The sequence below is a fragment of the Arctopsyche grandis genome, chromosome 7 (assembly GCF_051622035.1).
Source record: "Arctopsyche grandis isolate Sample6627 chromosome 7, ASM5162203v2, whole genome shotgun sequence".
Lineage (NCBI taxonomy): Eukaryota > Metazoa > Arthropoda > Insecta > Trichoptera > Hydropsychidae > Arctopsyche > Arctopsyche grandis.
In genome coordinates, this window is record NC_135361.1 from 23,898,658 (window position 1) to 23,917,839 (window position 19,182).

General features: G+C 35.0%; 2 protein-coding genes across 2 annotated transcripts; one reads left to right on the top strand and one right to left on the bottom strand.

Moving 5' to 3' along the window:
* Positions 1 to 202: 202 nt before the first annotated feature.
* LOC143914867 (uncharacterized) lies at positions 203 to 8,156 on the bottom strand. Its single transcript, XM_077435246.1, has 7 exons — positions 7,970 to 8,156; positions 4,526 to 4,692; positions 4,294 to 4,447; positions 3,468 to 4,223; positions 2,039 to 2,329; positions 1,850 to 1,958; positions 203 to 1,771 (listed from the first exon to the last, which is right to left on the bottom strand). Exons 1-7 carry the CDS (start codon positions 8,025 to 8,027, stop codon positions 1,585 to 1,587), a joined length of 1,722 nt encoding a protein of 573 aa, XP_077291372.1. The 5' UTR covers positions 8,028 to 8,156; the 3' UTR covers positions 203 to 1,584.
* Positions 8,157 to 10,067: 1,911 nt separating this feature from the next.
* Positions 10,068 to 17,221, top strand: LOC143914868 (uncharacterized). The gene is made up of 3 exons (XM_077435247.1): positions 10,068 to 10,608; positions 15,600 to 16,944; positions 17,107 to 17,221. Exons 1-2 carry the CDS (start codon positions 10,270 to 10,272, stop codon positions 15,900 to 15,902), a joined length of 642 nt encoding a protein of 213 aa, XP_077291373.1. The 5' UTR covers positions 10,068 to 10,269; the 3' UTR covers positions 15,903 to 16,944; positions 17,107 to 17,221.
* Positions 17,222 to 19,182: the final 1,961 nt, after the last annotated feature.

The window sequence follows — 19,182 nt, forward strand, 5'->3', positions numbered from 1 at the left end:
AATGAAAGTGAATTTTAATTAATATTACTTTATATCATCTTTTATTTCTTTGTTACCGATTACATAACATGATCTAAAAGCATAAACGTAATACATATTCATAGTATATAAAATAAAATTGACTGATTTGTGTATGTGTAATACGCATTAGGAACAATTTTCGTGTTTTTTTTTCTTTTAAACATAATAAAATAAAAATATTGCTGAAATTTCCGTTTTGTTCTATTTCTTATATGAAAAAAAATATTACATTTAAATACATAATTATAATAATTAAATAACAAACATTTTTATATGTATATACAAAGAAAATATACGATTATCATTTTTTTTTACAGTCCATAATACAGTGAAATTCTTCAGAGCCTGAACTGAAGCTTGCCGTTGATTCTTTAGATTTTCTACTCACATCTCAATCACACTGTAAATTTAATCTCATAAGCTAGCATTATCAATCGCTGTGATTTGAATTAAATTTTAATAAAATTAGAGAACAAACTTCGGTGAGTTTCACTGTACGTATGTGTTTGTAACAGAGTGCAATACGTCCTCGCTTAACCTACCCTTTATATCAGACTTTTATCATGTCTTCTCATGAATGCGTTGATTTTCCAAGATAAATCATACTTGTATGACTTTTTTTAACCATCGAAGACGAAACTTCGATTCATTGATAACAGAAATAGACGTCAATCAATAAATTTAAATTACTAAAATCCCACAAAAATATATTTTTAATTTCATACAAATAAATTATATCATTATGTATCAATGAATTGTACTGTTTTTAAAAAGATTGCAGCAGTACTTTGTGTTTTGAAAATAATCACAAATATATATCACCGTTTTCACTATAAGTAAAATATTATATTCCAATATTCATATGTATTAATATATGTAGCATTAAATTGACACTAGAAGAAAATAATGAAACTATGAAGACAAAAAAAAAGTGCCATTCAACTACCACTGCTCAAATATACTTCAATTGACACACTATATACTATTTCTAATATTTATAATTCATCGATCGTTACACACAATACTGACCGAATAATCAAAAAGAACAGTTTTAGAACCATGTCTGGTTTGATTGAAAATAATTTTAAGTTTCGCTCTCATTATTAAATACATATGCATTGCTAAATTTTAAAACATAATATAATATTAAACTACATACATATATACATGTATAATCCATTTTATCCAAACCTAAACAATAAATTTGAGATTCACGAAACACACAAAAATACAACTTGAAAATAACAATATACAAAAATAACAATGTTAACATTGAATTTGAATCACTCAATAACCATACACATCCATGATTCAGTACACCGGCTAACTTGCAGTTACAAATACTATTATAAGTATGTATATTAAAAAAAAAATTACATTTAACAAAATATAAGTAAAAATAATATTACAAAAAAAATATAAAGCAAATTATGTGCTAAAATTATGCTCAATCAATAGAGATATTACAATTCATCGATATATAAATATTAATAATATGAAAATTTTAATACAAAAAATACAGTACAAATATTAGTGAATGTTTTCTTCCGACCACATGAGACATTATGTCATCGTTCCGTATTTATTATTATCGGAATGACCCCACGAAGTAGACGGTTGTCCATTTTCTCGTGTACCACCCCAGTTCAGTGCATTATTGAAACTGTCACGTAGCCGTTCGTTGAAAGTTTTGTATTCCAAGTCGGCGTACTGTTGACCAAAATCGAAATCAGCTACTTCAACCGTAAATCTGAAACGGCAAACAACGATTCATCATAGAGAAAAATAAAAACGCAATAAACAAATACATATGTACAAATGGACAAACCTAGATCTATTTTGTATATAGTATGCTACTCCGAACACAATGAGAATCGCGGCCACAATACTAAAAGCTACAGGTACTACGATGACGGACAATTGTGCTCTTTTCGTAACTGAAATTCAAATTGAAACATTATATACACTTGCTAAATAAAAATATTACAAATACATACATACAGACTCTCAAATTCACCTTTGTATATGTTTATAGTCACAGGAGACACTATTTTGGCAACATTATTAGAAATTATTATAACAACAGTGTGGGTGTCCATGGTCGAGTAGTAATGAACGGCAGGAAAGTCACACGTGGAAGTTGTCAGTTCGTTTGGGCAAGTTTCGTTTCCGGTCACGTTGTACTTTCCATCTTTATATTGGGTACAGTACTGGAAAGGACCCGTACCTTGACATTTGACTTTAAGCATCAGCATCTCACCTTGCTGTAGCCAATTGTTTCCAGTAATAGACACATTAGAAACGGGAACTGAAAAGTTTTCAAACCAAACAATTGAATTTGAACCGAACAGACAATTTTATTTAAATCAGACCCACCGAGCACGAATATGATACATATATGTTACAGTCCAAGTTTCGTTCGCTTATGAACATACTAGTTTGTTTATACACGAACCAATCTGGCAAGTTATAGTGTACATAAAAGAACAAATTGACAAACGAGCTAGTTTGTTCATGCAAAAACTATTAGGCATAAGATAGAGTATTCTCAATCATTTGTCCCATCCTCAATACATGTATGCTTACCATGTGTTGCAATGTTTTTAATGTTAGCAGAAACAGGAATTATAGCAAAGTTGTAATGCGGTTTCCATAGGATTTCCCATTTCACATACTTGGCGTTTTAACAGCTCAAAGGTTTTGACAGCCAAAAGTTTCATGCGACACCTGGTGAGTCTATTTGAAGATATTTTTTGACTGTTAGCACTTAAACTAAAACCAATAATTCGTGTATGAACAAACTAGTATGTTCTTGAACGAACCGGAATGAACACTTGGACTGTAACAAAAATTTGACAAATTGATTGGAAATTTGTAAGGTATTGTAACGTGGGAACATGAGAGATAGTATCCATTGTCTAAGTGCATTCGTGGGTGAAAAATAGAGACCCTGGATTAGGCTAACAGGACTCAGTAAGTGCCCGAACAAAGGATAAGCTGGAGTTCTCACAGCTTGGACGACTACATATGTATGTAAACAATAGACCTTTAAATGCCTAGACAATAGACACATTAATGGATTGGGGAAGCTGTTCTGTGCAACTTGTCCTTTATAAGGAGATACACACGCTGGATCAGATTATTCTGGAGTGAACTGACCTCTGGGATCGTTGAATAAATGCTGTGAAGCGACTTTGACCTTTCATTTGGATTCTGAACCCACCCCTACGCAACAGAATGTATGTTTTCTGATAATTAGGGCTAGCATTTCTTCAAATGCTGTGTTAAATTATAGGAAAATTAAAATTAAAAAAACATTAAATTAACTATTTAAAGCACAATGTTATACAGAAATTCGTGCAATCTCATATTCATACTCAGTGGGTCAGAAATAATAATGAAGATCTTTTAATTCGTAATTTTTTATATGTCCATTGTTATATTACCTTGAACAGTTATCTTCTTATGGAAATAGCCATATGTTTTTTTACGATCGATGGGAACGGCAGATTGGTTCAGGCATACTAAAGGCATTTGAACGGAGCCTGGACGTAGCAATTCCATATCTTCGGCTAGTTTTTTAACGAGCACTACAGACGTATCGTTCAATTGATGGTCGTATTGGGCGTCGGTTTCATTATTCATTTCGACTTCTCGCTTCACTATCTTCGATTTTCCACCATCGGAGGAAATGTTCAAGGCAACATCGGCGACTGTGCTCGCAGACGAAACTGTCGGAAGTCCAACAGAAGATGACTGTAATAGTAAATGATCTAATTTGAGGGGTGTGGAGGAAACTGTCGGTATTGGAGTAGTCGAGGGTGTCGTCTTCGGAGCCGGCGTAGTTGTGGTTGTAGTGGTTGTGGTGGTGGTGGTCGTAGTAGTAGTAGTGGTGGTTGTAGTCGTAGTTGTGGTGGTTGTCGGAGGTGGGATCGGTTCGTAAGACGCGACGATAAGGGCTTCAACATGATGAACGGCGTTCTCTTTAGTGTAGGTGTTGGTGAATGTATAATTGGCACTTTCGCCATAATACACACAGTCGATAAACCAATACGTTAAAATAGAAGTAGCATTTTTCGTGATGTAATTGAAATCGGCGGGAGCGAGAGATATGTCGTGCACGACCGGCGATATCATAGATACATATTCGGTCGTAATTAAATCATTTTTCTGCTTCAGTTGGATATCTCCATTCAAAAAATCTATAAAAACACACGGCATTAGTAAAATTTTAAATAATTAATACATGAATCATGTCAGATTGCGGCTCACTCGTGAGATTAAATGATCCCCTTGCAGATATTAAAGGCCACCAAATAATTGTGGACCATTCTTCGATGGACACTTGCACCTCATACATTCCAGGACTGTATTGGTCACTTGGATAGCTGACTGTCCATGTGGAAACCGGAAATGTTGAGTCGTTCTGTAAAATATTATCGCATGTTAAAATAAAACTCATTCACTAAATTAGCTGCATAGAGAAAATTTAGCAAGAACAAACCGCATAATTGTGTTTGGGGAATCCATTATCTGTCCATGTGAATCGGAAGAGTCCTTGCGGATGTATATGTCCAGATGTAAACACTTCAGCTCTGAATGTGACATTTGCTCCTAAGACTACGGGTCCATCATTCGATAGTAAAACATAGTATGAAGATGATGCTAAACCTAGAAAAATTAAATACATTTAGTATTTGGTTTTGAATGTGCATAGCGTGTATGGGCAGAGTGTTTGGGAACTATGTAACTGTATAGGCCACTTGCCCTTTGGCAGGTTTAATCTACGTGCATCATTTAAAATCCCTTGCATCCTGATACGACACACATACATATATAGGTAGTCCTTGACTTCAACCAAAAAGAAATCAACGATTTTCAGAAACATATTAAATATTATAGTAAATTATTTTTTTTAATTACTATAAAATCATAGGCAGTATTTACCTACAGCCACTGCCCTTTTGAAGAAATGAAATGGCGCAAACTTTCAAGAAATTAGTACATATGACATAATTTCCTTGTGGCCCCGTGTCGGAAATCGTACCTGTTATATATATAATGCTTTTTTATTCAATAATTTTAAAATATAGGTATTTTTCTAATAATTCTGATAGATTTTTCGAATATGAAAATATATCTAAAAGATCTTTTTTTCAGTTTGTCATAGAGCCTGGAATTATTTTTCCCAGGGCCCGGAATTCCTCTCGATGGCACTGTCTATAATAACTGGTAAAGGGAATAGCGGTAAAAAAAGACAAGTGTGATTGACTTTCAAATGAAACAATATAATAGTAGTAAAAAGGTGATGGGCTTAGCTCGTGATCGGGAATAGTCTCAATAACCCTTTAAATGCTGACCAACGCCGATCGACGTTTTGCCAACAAGTCAATGGGCCTGTAAAACGCCGATAGGCGTTGTATTTTGAGTATGTACAAAGCAATCAATAATACCCACTAAGCCTTTTCAGGTAGCATTGAAAAAAAAATGCATTGAATATGGGTCGTGTAATCCGTGTCATTCATTTGTCAACGTTTGTTAAGACTGGTTTACACCGGAATTCCTGAATTTATAACCACAGCAGAATTTCCCGATGGAAATCCCTAACTGCCGAGTATTTTAGATTGTAACTTGGCATTTAGATTGTGAGCATTACATTACAATGAAGAAGATGGAACTGGTTTTGGAAAAATACATTCATTAGTAGACTTCTTTTGTTTATTTTGTATTATTGCAAGTTATATTAGAGAGTCTAAACACATCTTTACAAAACTCGAAATCCTCGGAGGTATGATTAGTTACAATTTTTATACCTGCTTCTATTGGATTTTTAAATAATTCTAGTTGGAAATTTTCAGTGTGGCGGGCTGTCAACAGAAAATACATCAGCACTCAAAGGATTAAAAACGATATCCGTTGTTTTAAAATATATAGAAAGAATTCGTAAAGCAATTAAAGGATCTTAGTCAGTCAAATCCACAATAATAACAAGAAATACTTGGACTCATCCAAAAAACGGATAAGTCCTAGTGAGAAATTATTAGTGATTTGGGCGGATGATAAAGATGCACGTATATAAAAAGATGAAGCAGAAGATTTTCATGAACCGATTAGGAACTCTGACAACTCTTTAAGATATTACGAAGAAGTCAACGATTTTGTTTATCTGGATAAATCGATCTCAAAATGAAAGTTGTCAAGCAGAGATCCGGAGAAGAAATGAAATGGCAAAATCGGCAATAACTAGTCTGATGAAGATATAGAAAAGTATTATAAGTAATATATATTATGAATAGTACGAAGACCCGCCTGGCGAAATTATTTGTTTTCTCGATCGCACTATATAGAGCAGAGAGATGGCTTGAAATGTGGTGCATTCAGTGGATTGACTTATCCAAGGGCTTAAAATATCAGAAAGACTCCACATTGTGCCAGAGGAGAACTATTTCGCATTTCGAACATCTTGTAAGGACGAGTGATTGGAGTCTAGGAAATCTGATAGTAACTGGATCAGCGCAGGGGACCAGAGAGTCAGCTGGATCCTCTTTGTGCGCTATACCGCTATCATTAGGTTGGCCCAGGACCGCGAGGAGTAGATACGAGTTCCATGAGACCAAAATACTCAGTATTATGCGATGGAGTAGAGAAAAAGAGGGGGATATACATATCAATAAAAACTAATTATATTTATGTAAGTATTATTAGAAGAGGTTACCGCAAAAACGTTCAAAACTTTCACTTTGTAAATGAAATCACACCGTAAATAAACATGCAGCGTGACAAATTTCATCATGACTTTTTGATGCTATTCTTATTTGTGCAAAAGATTCCTGAATTTGAAAAGATTCATATTACATATAAGTACATAGATAGGTGAGAGATTAAAAACAGACTTTTTTATCGGCCTAACTACAACATAAACAAAATCGCGAAGTATTATTATTACAAGCGATAAGATCGGAAAGACTGCTATAAGAATACATAAATAAAACCGAATTGATAATGAGTTATTTATCTTATTAATAATTTGTGTATATCAAAATTGACCGCGTTGCTTGGTAAATACGAAAATTGACTGTCAATTTATAGCTCTTTAGTTAAAAAGTATGCTACTTATTGATATAAAACGACAATAAGTAAAATGTGCATTCATCGGTTATATTTAACAATCCAGCTAAGTACATATGTATACATATGCATCGACAACAAACTGATGCATCATTTTGAGTGTACGTTAATGTTTTCATTCTTAAAAATATGTAGCAATGAATCGAATTCGGATCGATGTGCATTTGAACCGAGTTTCCATTTTAAATTGAATCAAATCAAATTGTTCATTCGCAAAAAATATATTCTAAGAAAAGGTCTCAGATCACAAAACCAACTCCTCACAATGTGTTTACATAATTTCTTCTACTTTTCGGTGTAAGACAATCGTCGATTGGATTTGTCCAATCCAAATGGTCAAATACAAAAAGATTTCCATATACACAATTCTAAATTTGATAACAGTCTTTGTTTTTTTCTTTCAATTATAATACAAACGAAAAGATTTATTATCTTCAATGCACGGATAAGATAATGCATATATACAATATAATGTCAAGCAACGTATGAATTATGTATACACCCATCAGTATGTTTGAATATTAGGTTTTTCCAGTACAGGCAAAACATTCATATTATGTTAACAATCAATGGGAGAAAACATCAACATATAAATAATATGAATTTCAAATGTCAAACATGTGATTGGTGGTATCACAGCACGCACTGACAGTGGATACAGACGAGGAAAAAATGGTAGCAATTGATTACAAAGCATTGAAAATTAAAAAGCACAATGCGTCACGGGAGATAAGGCATGTGTAGAGATAAAGTCCGTGTGCCGTGTGTTGGCTAAATATGCAACTTGGCAATGGGAGATTATGGTGAAGAGCGAACTCACAAAAGTCGACGAGCAGCAGCAGATGAGCTGTCAAAACGCAAAGGCGAACGCCGTACATGTTTTCACACCATAATCGAACAGACCAACGTTAACAAAGGCCCAGCCCTTTGGCTCGCGACGTCTAAACTGACAAACGTCACGTTCGCTACTTTTTCAGTGCACTCGCTGCCGTAACGCTCTTTTATACGGCCATTACTCGTATGACTTTGCCTAATCTAGAATAATGCGCAGATGAGTAAATATCTATCATCACATCTAGAATCGTAATCTACTGACATACGCTCAAGATCTATCTTAGCCGAGTTAAATAATAAAAAACATATTTTGCTGGTAATAGGATTATTCCCCAAATAGCGATCTCGCGCACGACAATCGTTGCCACAAAAATTGCGAATAAGGAATATCTGGCACTCGAGTTCTCGTTTAATCTCTCACCTATCTATGTACTTATATGTAATATGAATTGTTTCAAATTCAGGAATCTTTTGCACAAATAAGAATAGCATCAAAAAGTTATGATGAAATTTGTCACGCTGCATGTGTATTTACGCTGTGATTTCATTTACAAAGTAAAAGTTTTGAACGTTTTTTCGTTACTTCTTCTAATAATACTTACATAAATATAATTAGTTTTTATAGATATGTATATCTCTCTCTTTTTCTCTACTCCATCGCTTAATACTGAGTATTGTAGTCTCATGGAACTCGTCTCTACTCCTCGCGGTCCTGGGCCAACCTAATGATAGTGGCATAGCGCACAAAGAGGATCCAGCTGACTCCCTGGTCCCCTGCGCTGATCCAGTTACTATCAGCTTTCCTAGACTCCAATCACTCGTCCTTACAAGATGTCCGAAATGCGAAATAGTTCTCCTCTGGCACAAAGTGGACCACATTTCAATCCATCCAGGGTGTTCTCTTCAACATCCAAGTCTCTGCTCTATATAGTGTGACCGAGAAAACAAATAATTTCGCCAGGTGGGTCTTCGTTCTATTCATAATATATATTACTTATAATACTTTTCTATATCTTCATCAGACTATCCGCACTTGCATGACACCTGCAGGATACGGGTCGTGCTGGATAGGTATGAACAGACCTTAATGTGTAAGTAGTAACACTTTAAGGTCTGTTCATACCTAGTCAGCACGTACCGACTTCAGCAGGTATCCGGCCGTATGAAAAGTATTCTTTGGTACATTTTGTATGGGTATATTCACGTCACGTGTACGCTACGGCAGGCTTACAGCAGTACCCGACATTTCCTGTTCATACCTTACAGTAACATCCGTCAACGTATCGTATCCGTTTTTTTGGCCATCGTGGAAATATACACGCGAATTACGTGCCATGAGTCTGCCGCTTTGCTGTTTTGGGCCAATTATCGATAGTGACAGTTGACAGCTGTTCAATCTTTCGATATGGTTTTGGCTCAAATATTTAAAAAAAATTTAAATTTTTTACTGAAATATTTAAAAAAATTTTGTCCATCATCCACAAGCTCCTTATACAGAGTCCAAAACTCTCCTTCGGTTTTTCTATTTTTTAACATGGGATGCAAATCAAAACGCCTCCGTGCTTTTTTATTGCCTTCTTGAGCTTCTTCTTCCAACAAAAACGCGATTATACACAATATTTTGTTCGATAAACGCCGAAACATTTTTGGTGACTTGTATTCCGACGCGTAGCTACGAATGCACGTGTATGCATTCATATTGTAAGTACTCGACAATACGACGTAAGCAATATTGCGTCGTATCGTCATGGCCTGTAATGTATAAGTAAGCCGATTTTGCCTTGCACTCGGCCAAAATGCTGTGAACGTGACGTGACCGCGACGTGTAGGTAGATATGAATAGAAATGTAATAAAATGACATATTTGAAACGGAGTCGTGCAGTGCTGAAGCCGTGCAGTGCTGTTAAGTATGAACAGACCTTTAAACGGACGACAAAAAAGGAATTAAGTAGATGGAAATACCTATTGAATTACAAATGATTTGAATTTGATCGCAAAAAATGCATTTATTACACAACGAAATTGCACGGCCTTGATGCGACGTGACAGTGATTCGATGCGTTGCCTAATGCTCGTTGACATTTGGCCACAGCAGATGCAGTTGGCGTGACTGCGGTGAGAGTGACAGTTGTGTCGTGTGCGCCTCGTCGTGGTCGACGGGTCAGTCGGGGTGGGGACCAGGAATCGGGGATGACTCCTCTGGAGGAGCAGCAGCAGCAGCAGCAGCAGCAGCCGATGCGTTGAAGAGTCGAGGAGTGAGGAGTGAATGTGGAGTTGATGTAGAGATGGCGACCCTGTTCGACAGCCCGCCCGTGCGCGCGCGTCTGCGGCGCCTGGAGCCGGTGGGTGCGGGGAGCGGAGGGGTGGCGGGGGTGGGCGTGGGCTGCGACTGCACGTCCTACTCGTACCTCGTGCTGTCGCTGGTGCTCTTCGGCGTGGGGACGGCCGTCACGGTGCTCGCCCTCGGGGACGCCGACGGCCGCCTCTTCAACCACTTGGGCCACATGTGGCTGGTGGGGCCCGTCTTCATCTGCTCCGGCATGATGGTGGCCGTCAAGAGCATGCTCTACCTGAGGAGGAAGAGCGTCATACAGATGCTGCTACATCAGCGGGCTCTATTCAGGGTATATTCGATTCCTTGTCATCTATTCTACTAAAATCAGATTCAATTCAATCAAACGTCAGGTGTGCTATATTGACAAAGAATGGAAATGTATCAAAAGAGCGTATCAGCGCAGCTGATTATTTTGTTTTTGTTTACTTTGAGATATCTATTACTTTGTCTATCGACGTGGATTTTCACACATCTAAATTATATTATTTACTATTCCTCTTTCGATTCGTTTTTCCCTGAATTGTAAATATTCTATTTCTGTACGTATCATATGACTGAATTCTCTATTTGTCTGTTCATCTTTGCATTGTCTATTTCTTTATATTCATTCTGTTTATGGCTTTGGAATTTCTCAACTGTTAGACTGTGTTTATACACAATCAAACCCTTACAATGATTGAAGTGTCTTATTGTGAATACAAACGAATGAAAGATCATATTTAGAGTATTGACTGTTTTAGACTGCCGCTTTAGTATGCGGTCTACCTTCTCATATCTACTTTAGTATGCAATCTACCTTCACAGTTTTACTTTAATATGTTGTCTCAGTTCTCTCGTGTGACAGTAGCACCGACCTAAACAACCTAATCTTAAATGAATAGAGCCAACCTAACTTAACCTAACCTAACCCTTAAATAAATAGGTGTTAACTGGCAAGATGTGTTTTTTTTGTGAAAATATTGATGTAATAAAACTTAAAATAACATATCTTAGCAGCCAACACCTATTTATTTAAGGGTCAGATTAGCTTAGGTTAAGGTAGGGTTGGCCCTATTCATTTAAGATTAGGTTGTTAGGGTCAGTATTTTCTTCACTACTGACGATATTTTGATAGAAATGCTTCGACAACATTATGAGGCAGCAGGAAAAAACAGAAATTATAATAAACAGGTCGTTGCTACAATACAAATAAAAAAAAAAAACAGTCGACTGCGATTCAAAAGTAGACTGCATACTAAAGTAGCAACCTTTAAAGTTTGTTTATGTATAGAATGAACTAGAAATTTGTCTGTTTAAATTATAAGAAAGACATACCAGTCACCACTCAGGCAAAACTAACGTTTATAGAGTCAATAAACATCCTAAAGTGTGTTTTATGTTAGTATTTCGTGTATTTATCTGTTTGTGGTTTCCACATAGAATGTATTTTCACGATGATATATTAATTTCCAGTATTATGACTAATACTCAGTATGACTTATCAATGAAAATTCGCTTGCATGTATACATAATATAAACATTATTCAATAATCTATTTTTTCGTCTACATAAATGTAATTAAGTAAAAAGCGACTGTTATCGTTTGCTAAATAAATATGGTAGAGTTTATCTATTTTAAGAAACGTGCATAATTGAGTGTTACATTGTATGTTTGTTGGCGTAAATTTATTTATCTCGAGTATATATTTTGTTATATGAGGAAAAAGTTGGTGTTAATAATTCTATAGAATTTTTTTTTTTAAGTGTACAGAATTGGTTTCACAATAAGGCATTCGTCCAAAAGTTGAAGTAGGAAATCGACGCTTCAATCGATTGGATACGGTGACCATAAATAATGTAGTCATTGAAAAATGAACTGATGACGTGAAGCGATTAATCTTCCATGCTCAAGTCTAAATCCAAATCAAAATCCAGCTGGAAATCAATATTTGTATTGTCGTCTTCGCTTTTTGTCGTTTAGACTAGCAGCTCCTAACCTTTTATGACTTGCGACCGTTTCACTAAACTGTACCCCCCCCGCCAATTAAAAAACTTTATACAAAAATTATTTCATGTATAAAGTTGCTATTATTTATAATTATATTTTTAAATATAATAGACATGTCCTGGTAGTAAAGAATAAAAAATAAAGAGCCGTATGAAATTAAGATGGAGTGTATTTGGACGAATGAATGCTGTTTTTAAATCAAAAATGCTACTGCCTGAAGAAAAAGATCTTCGATCAAAGCGTTTTGCCAGTTATGACTAGTCACCGGACCCAGAAGGTGCCGCGTATTGTTCAAAGGTTGTAAATGCATTGTTAAAGGTTTGCCGAACATTTTTTACAAAGGATTTACAACAATGGAACAATGGATAGCACTGTGACTATCCTACCTCTAGTGATGACTTATGGATGTGAAACTTGGACATTGAACGCCAAGATGCTACACAAAATCCAATCAAAGCTACTCAAAGAAGTATGGAACGCTGTATTCTCGGCATAACGAGGAAAAACAGAAGCAGAACACGTGGGTGAGAAGTATGACAAGGGTAGTGGACATAGTGGATAGAGCAAAGAGATTGAAATGGCAATGGATGGTCCACGTGGCTAGAAGAATGGACGAAAGGTGGACAAAAGAAGTGCTAGAATGGTACCCAAGAGAGTGCTAAAGGGTAAAAGAAAGACTGCAGGGAAGATGGGAAATAGGAAAATGTGTGGGGTGAGATGAATGAGAGTTGCGTAAAACACACAGGAAGAAGCGTGCTGGAGAGGCCTTTATCCAGCAGTGGATGGTGAGTGGCTGTAAATGATGATCATGATTCACTAATCTCTCCTGGCATCTAACCAAAAATTAATAAGTATTTTTTAAGATTGACCTTTAAAGTGTGATCACTTGAAAGTTCAATTAAGTTCTACTTTTCCTCGATTGATTGTGATGTAGCTGTCCGAAAGTGTTCTTTATCAAAAGGATTTGAAACCTATCAACCTATAACCTCTGTACAAGTGAAAAGAATGCTAAGTGAGATGGACAAATGTGCACAGTAATTTTTTGCAAATTGACATGTTGAGTTTGGCTAAGTTAAACAAAACATCTATCCGCCATTGTTGATTTATTTTTGCGCACATACGTAAATCGAGTCACACATGCATACGCAAATCGCTGGCATAGATGATCATACTTGATAACCAAACCTTGCAATATGCCTGACCTCAACAATGCCGCATGAATTTATTATCATTATATAGCTTTAATGCTAGCCAAATAGAATTATAGATTAGATGTATATAATTTTGCATTAATAACTAATCTATGTAGTAATTCTGTGACAATTGCAACTTTTATGTATACAATATGAAATGAAAAGTCATAAAAGTAGACAACAAAAGCGACAATATGTTTCCTATCATTAAATTTGATGAGTTTGCTTTTTATATTGAACTGACGTATTCGTGAAATTGCAAACGCTAAATAACTTCTAATGTGGGTTAATTCCATTAAGCAAAACTATGTTTTATTAATTTTAGACACACGTAACGAAGCAAACGCCACATAAAAAGTTGAAAAAGACGTCATATAATGGAATTGTAGAAGAAAATCTATATACGGCATAAATATTGTACTTCATTTTTTTTACATTATCTATGTACGTAGTAACAATAGATGAAGTTTTGTGATCATGCGAAAATTCGAACTAGAGATTTTGACTGATTCGAACTAAGAATCGATCACTGATCACGTTTTCATGATCTAGAAAAAAAATGTGTGCGTGTCTGTGTATTTTGGGAATTTTTTGAACACCATTAGTCCCATCGAACTGAAACGGTTACTGAAATTCTTACCGATACGGCGTAAATTTTTAAGTTGACCAGAAATGGTACCTTTCCTTATAGGTGTCCTCTTTTTTTTTTTTGAGTTTTTGAATTCAATCATCTCCCAAACCGCTAACCGATTCAGACAAGTTGACATGAAATTTTTTTACATCTAATAGAAATTATAAATTTTATACTTAAATAATTTTTAAATATTTTTACCTTAACCGGAAGTAGTACTTTAATTCCAAAAGATCGAGGTTTTCTATGTTTTTCTCGGAAACTTTTGGCGTATCGAACTGAGATTTCATATCTAGAGGCTTAAGCTTAATACCAAGTTATGTATAAAATTTGGTAAGCATCGGTCAACCGGAAGTGGCAGTTTACTCTTGTTCGATTTTTCTTCCACTATTTTTTTCGACCCTTAAACATGTGTGCTCTTTACGATAAAATTCAAGTATAATCCTTATATCAATGTGATGAAAATAACAAAAAGAAATCACTAAATTTAATCAACGGGAAGTGGGATTTTTTCCTCTTAGAAAAGTAAAAAATGTTGTGACCGCCATTCTTTCCACACCCCTGAACGTATCGAGCTGAAAATTTATATGTTTATTCTTTATGTACTAACTTAGAGCTGATAAGGTTTTGGTCAGAATTCGTAAACTGGAAGTATGTAGTAATTTATTTTAAAACAATATTTCATTATTTTATTTTAACCTTTTAAATTATTTTTATTTTCTTGATATTTAATGTGCATAATATTTATAGTAATTTTAAGTAATAAAAAAAGTTTGAATAAAATCTGACGACCGGAAGTATAACTTTTGTCTTGTGTAAGTTTCCCTACATTTGCGCTCAATTGGTGTTGAAAATGTTCTCATAACCGGTATGTGTGAACGTGTATGTATGTTTAATTATCGAATTTTGTTTTGTAACCTTCTTATATTCCTAAAATACATATGTAGATAAAGTCGTGGGTTGGTCACATCTGATTTTTTTAATTTGAACCTCAATATTCAACTCGGAGCAATATATAAAGACCTTTCTATACTTATTTCTAATAAAGCATTTATAAACAATATTTTTGAATTCTCAGTACATAATTCTTTATATAAGATTAATTAAAAAAAAAAATGATAATTAATATCGTTTCTAAGAATATTTTTAATAAACAACAATGTAATATTTGATATCGTCCAAGCGAGTTAACCTCAACTTGATTGTTCAATCATTGCACATTTCCTATTGTTTATTGAATTTATTCATCAGACATATCAGTAAATGTGTGTAGTTTGAAGTCAACGTATCGACTAACCTTGATGCTAAACGTAAGATTGTTTTTATTGTATTGCGTATCTACTGTGTATACAAATATTGAGTCATGATCCAATTTTGTAAATAAACAATCGGTCGGATCGAGCTGATGATTTGTAAACTCGGCGAATGTGATCGACTTTGGGTTTAAATTTGTCAATTAAATGTTTCAGGAGCTGGCCGCTGTTCAGGCAGAGCAGGCATTCGCCAGTGGACAGGTTCCACGCACCGCTTCCACGGCAACTCTTCCGCCAGCGTACGACGCCCTGATAATCTGCGGATCTTCGGTCGTGCCGGCCCAACAGACGAGCAGCTCTGAAGTCCCGCCGCCGACCTACGACGAAGCCATGTTTCTCATCGCCGACGAAAAGATCCATTCCATCAGGGAAATGAAGAATGGCCGCGAAAACGTGTCGAAAGACTTCAACGTAACAAGTAACGATGTGTGCCAAAACATGGAGAATACGAAGCCTTAATGTTTTTTTTTTTTTTTAAATGTATCACCTATCTTTTATATCACCCATCAGTGAATAGTATTATGTCGATATTAATAATACTACTAACAATACTTTTAAAGAGTTATTCTACCGTTATATGTATGTATGTATGTATAATCGGCCTCTTATGCCTTAATATATTAGAGTTTATTTAACAGCTTTCTACTTTTTGGTTTTTGTTTGAGTTGATGTAAATTTACCATTATATCTAGCGATAGTCGTGATGCTTTACTATCATGGCTTGTTATAAGAAACGCGTTATCAATTTAATGTATTGACTTTAGATATAAAATATCTATATTTTGTTAAACGAAAAAAGGCTTCTTAAGCAAAAGGTCTCTCACCGAATCATTAACCCTTTGAGTGCTGACGTCTTTGCTGTTGAAAGCCCACCATGCTGAAAATTTCGCCAACATTTCCAAGGTATAAAAATTGTAGCTAATCATAGATAACAACCGCCGAGGATTTCGAGTTTTGTAAAGGTGTGTTTAGACTCTCTAATATATCTTGCAACAATATAAAATAAACAAAAGAAGTCTACTAATGAATGTATTTTTCCAAAACCAGTTCCGTCTTCTTCACTGTCGTTAAAATGTAATGCTCACAATCTAAATGCCAAGCCACAATCTAAAATACTCAGCAGTTAGGGATTTCCATCGGGATATTCTGCTGTGGTTATAAATAGTCACCGGAGCCTGAGGGGGCCGTGTATTGTTCAAAGGTTGTAAATGCATTGTTAAAGGTTTGCCGAACAATGGATAGCTCTGTGACTATCCTACCTCTAGTTATAAATTCAGAAATTCCGGTATAAACCAGTCTTAATAAACGTTGACAAATGAATGACACGGATTACACGACCCATGTTCAATGCTACCTGGAAAGGCTTAGCGGGTATTATTCTTGTTTGCTTTGTACATGCTCAAAATACAACCCCTATCGGCGTTTTTCAAACCCATGGACTTATTGGCTGATCGGCGTTGGTCAGCATTCAAAGGGTTAAGTAGTGTCATTTAAGATATTAGTCCCATACGATATGTACATATCAGTGGCGTGCGGTGAAATTCTCTCTCTTTTTGTCGTAAAGCCTTACTTAATGTGCGCGAGAAGGATATGACACGAACAGGCTGTTCCCCTTGTATCCCGCTCGCCACATTAAGCAAGGCTGTACGACATAAAGAGAGAGAATTTCACCGCACGCCACTGGTACATATCGTAAATGCATTTTTAACCAATTAACTGCCACTCGCGACATATTTGATTACCTGTACGCCAGCAATTTTTAAATTAGTTGAACATGCAAAAAAAAATTATTTGACTCGTATGATTCGAGGCACCCAGGGGTTTGGTGTGACTTTGCATGCATTTGTGTGACACGTGTTGTTATGCACGGGGGTTTATGGACGTTTCAGATTGATTAAAGGGCAGCAGTGATGAAATCTGTTGCACTTTTGTTGAAAGAATCCTTAAAAATCAAATCATCGATTTTTTTTATATTTGTAATCAAGTTCGTCCAAAGATGGTGCTTGTAAACCATTTTTATATGTTAAATATTATACGATTTGAAGAGAAAATCGACGCGAACTCGCCCGTGATACGCTTGCGTACAAGGCAAGTATGCGCGACTCACGGGTGAGTCGCTGGCGTACAAAAGGTTAAACATTTGAAAATATTCCTGAAATAAGTCTTCAAAAAACCACACCGAACAGATTTTGTCTGATTTTAAATGCGCTCGATAACAGTGTATATGTTACAGTCCAAGTGTTCACTCCAGTTTGTTCATGAACATACTAGTTTGTTCACACACGAACTATTGGTTCATATACGGTTCACATACTATATTGGACTCCCATCGGGTATTGCATGAAAGTTCTAGTTTGTTTGTTATTTTTTTCTTTTGTGTACAATATAACTGGCCAGATTGGTTGGTGTATGAACAAACTAGCATGCGCATGAATGAACGAAATGTACACTTGGACTGTAACATATATAAATCAGTTGAGCCCGTCTTTTAGGATTACCAGATCTCTTACGAATTACCCCTACTCTATTTCAAGTACATAGATAAACCTAAAGATCAAATATAGAAATTTTCTTTCCTTTTTGTAGGCTTCAAAGTCGCCTATTTTAAAAGCTACATTTACCATCTCTACCTCATTAACGGATAGATACATTTTACGATAAATTTCATAAGCGTTTTCATATTTGTTACATTTATAGTAACCTGTACTTGGCTAAGGGATACGAAAAGTGCTACTGATACCTTTGATTGGTGTAATTGTATTGATTCAAACTATGGTTTGCTTTATTGTTTCATCATATACTAGCACTATATCAGTGATTCATTGAGAAAATGGGTATACCTTCAAACGAGGAAAGTCAAAGTTGTACCTTAAAAGCAGTAGGATTTGCCATTACACAAAGTACTTTGCTTATTGGAGATTATTGTTCTGTGGGATAGGGAATTGTTACGTTTCTATAACCCTAATATCTTAACCCATACCACCTGATAAAATGTGGTGAAGTGTTTTTTCTGTTTTTCTGGATATAATGGTAGGTCTTAATATACGTATGTATGTATCACTGTTATGTAATATTTATTTAGGCATTGTACACTATTTTTCTGTGATGTATCGAGTGATGCTTTATACATTGCATGTTTTTTTTAATGTATTAATAAAAATCAATTGATTATAAAAATGTATGTATAAAATCGAATGTTCAGTATACTGGAAATGTATTACGTCAATAGTTTTATTTGTCAGTATTGCTAAATATGGATAGCCGTTGAACGGGCCAATTAATTGAATCAATTTCTAACCAGAATTACATTATTATAATATTGTTATACCCATTGTATATGTAGTATAATATACACATATATGAATTTATGGCTTATTATTGTATTTTTTTGTTTGTTTTGAAATTTAATCTACATTTTCATTATTGCTATTTCATATGGGGAAAATATGTATGTATGTTTAATGATAAATTGACTTAATTTTTATTGTGAAATAGGTCTAAAATGTGTAAAAATGTTGGCAAGCTTTGTAATTTTTCATATTGAATAATTTTTTTACAGACTATGCAGCATTTTGTCTTTAGATAACGGTGAGACTGAATTGTAACGAAATATATTTTCAACCGTTTTTGATGAAAGTATATTTCAACAACAAAATTGAGGCGATAGAAAAATGTTACTTAATTAAATTACAAAATACTGGGAATTTTTATTCGTAGAATTATGTAATAACTTTTATTG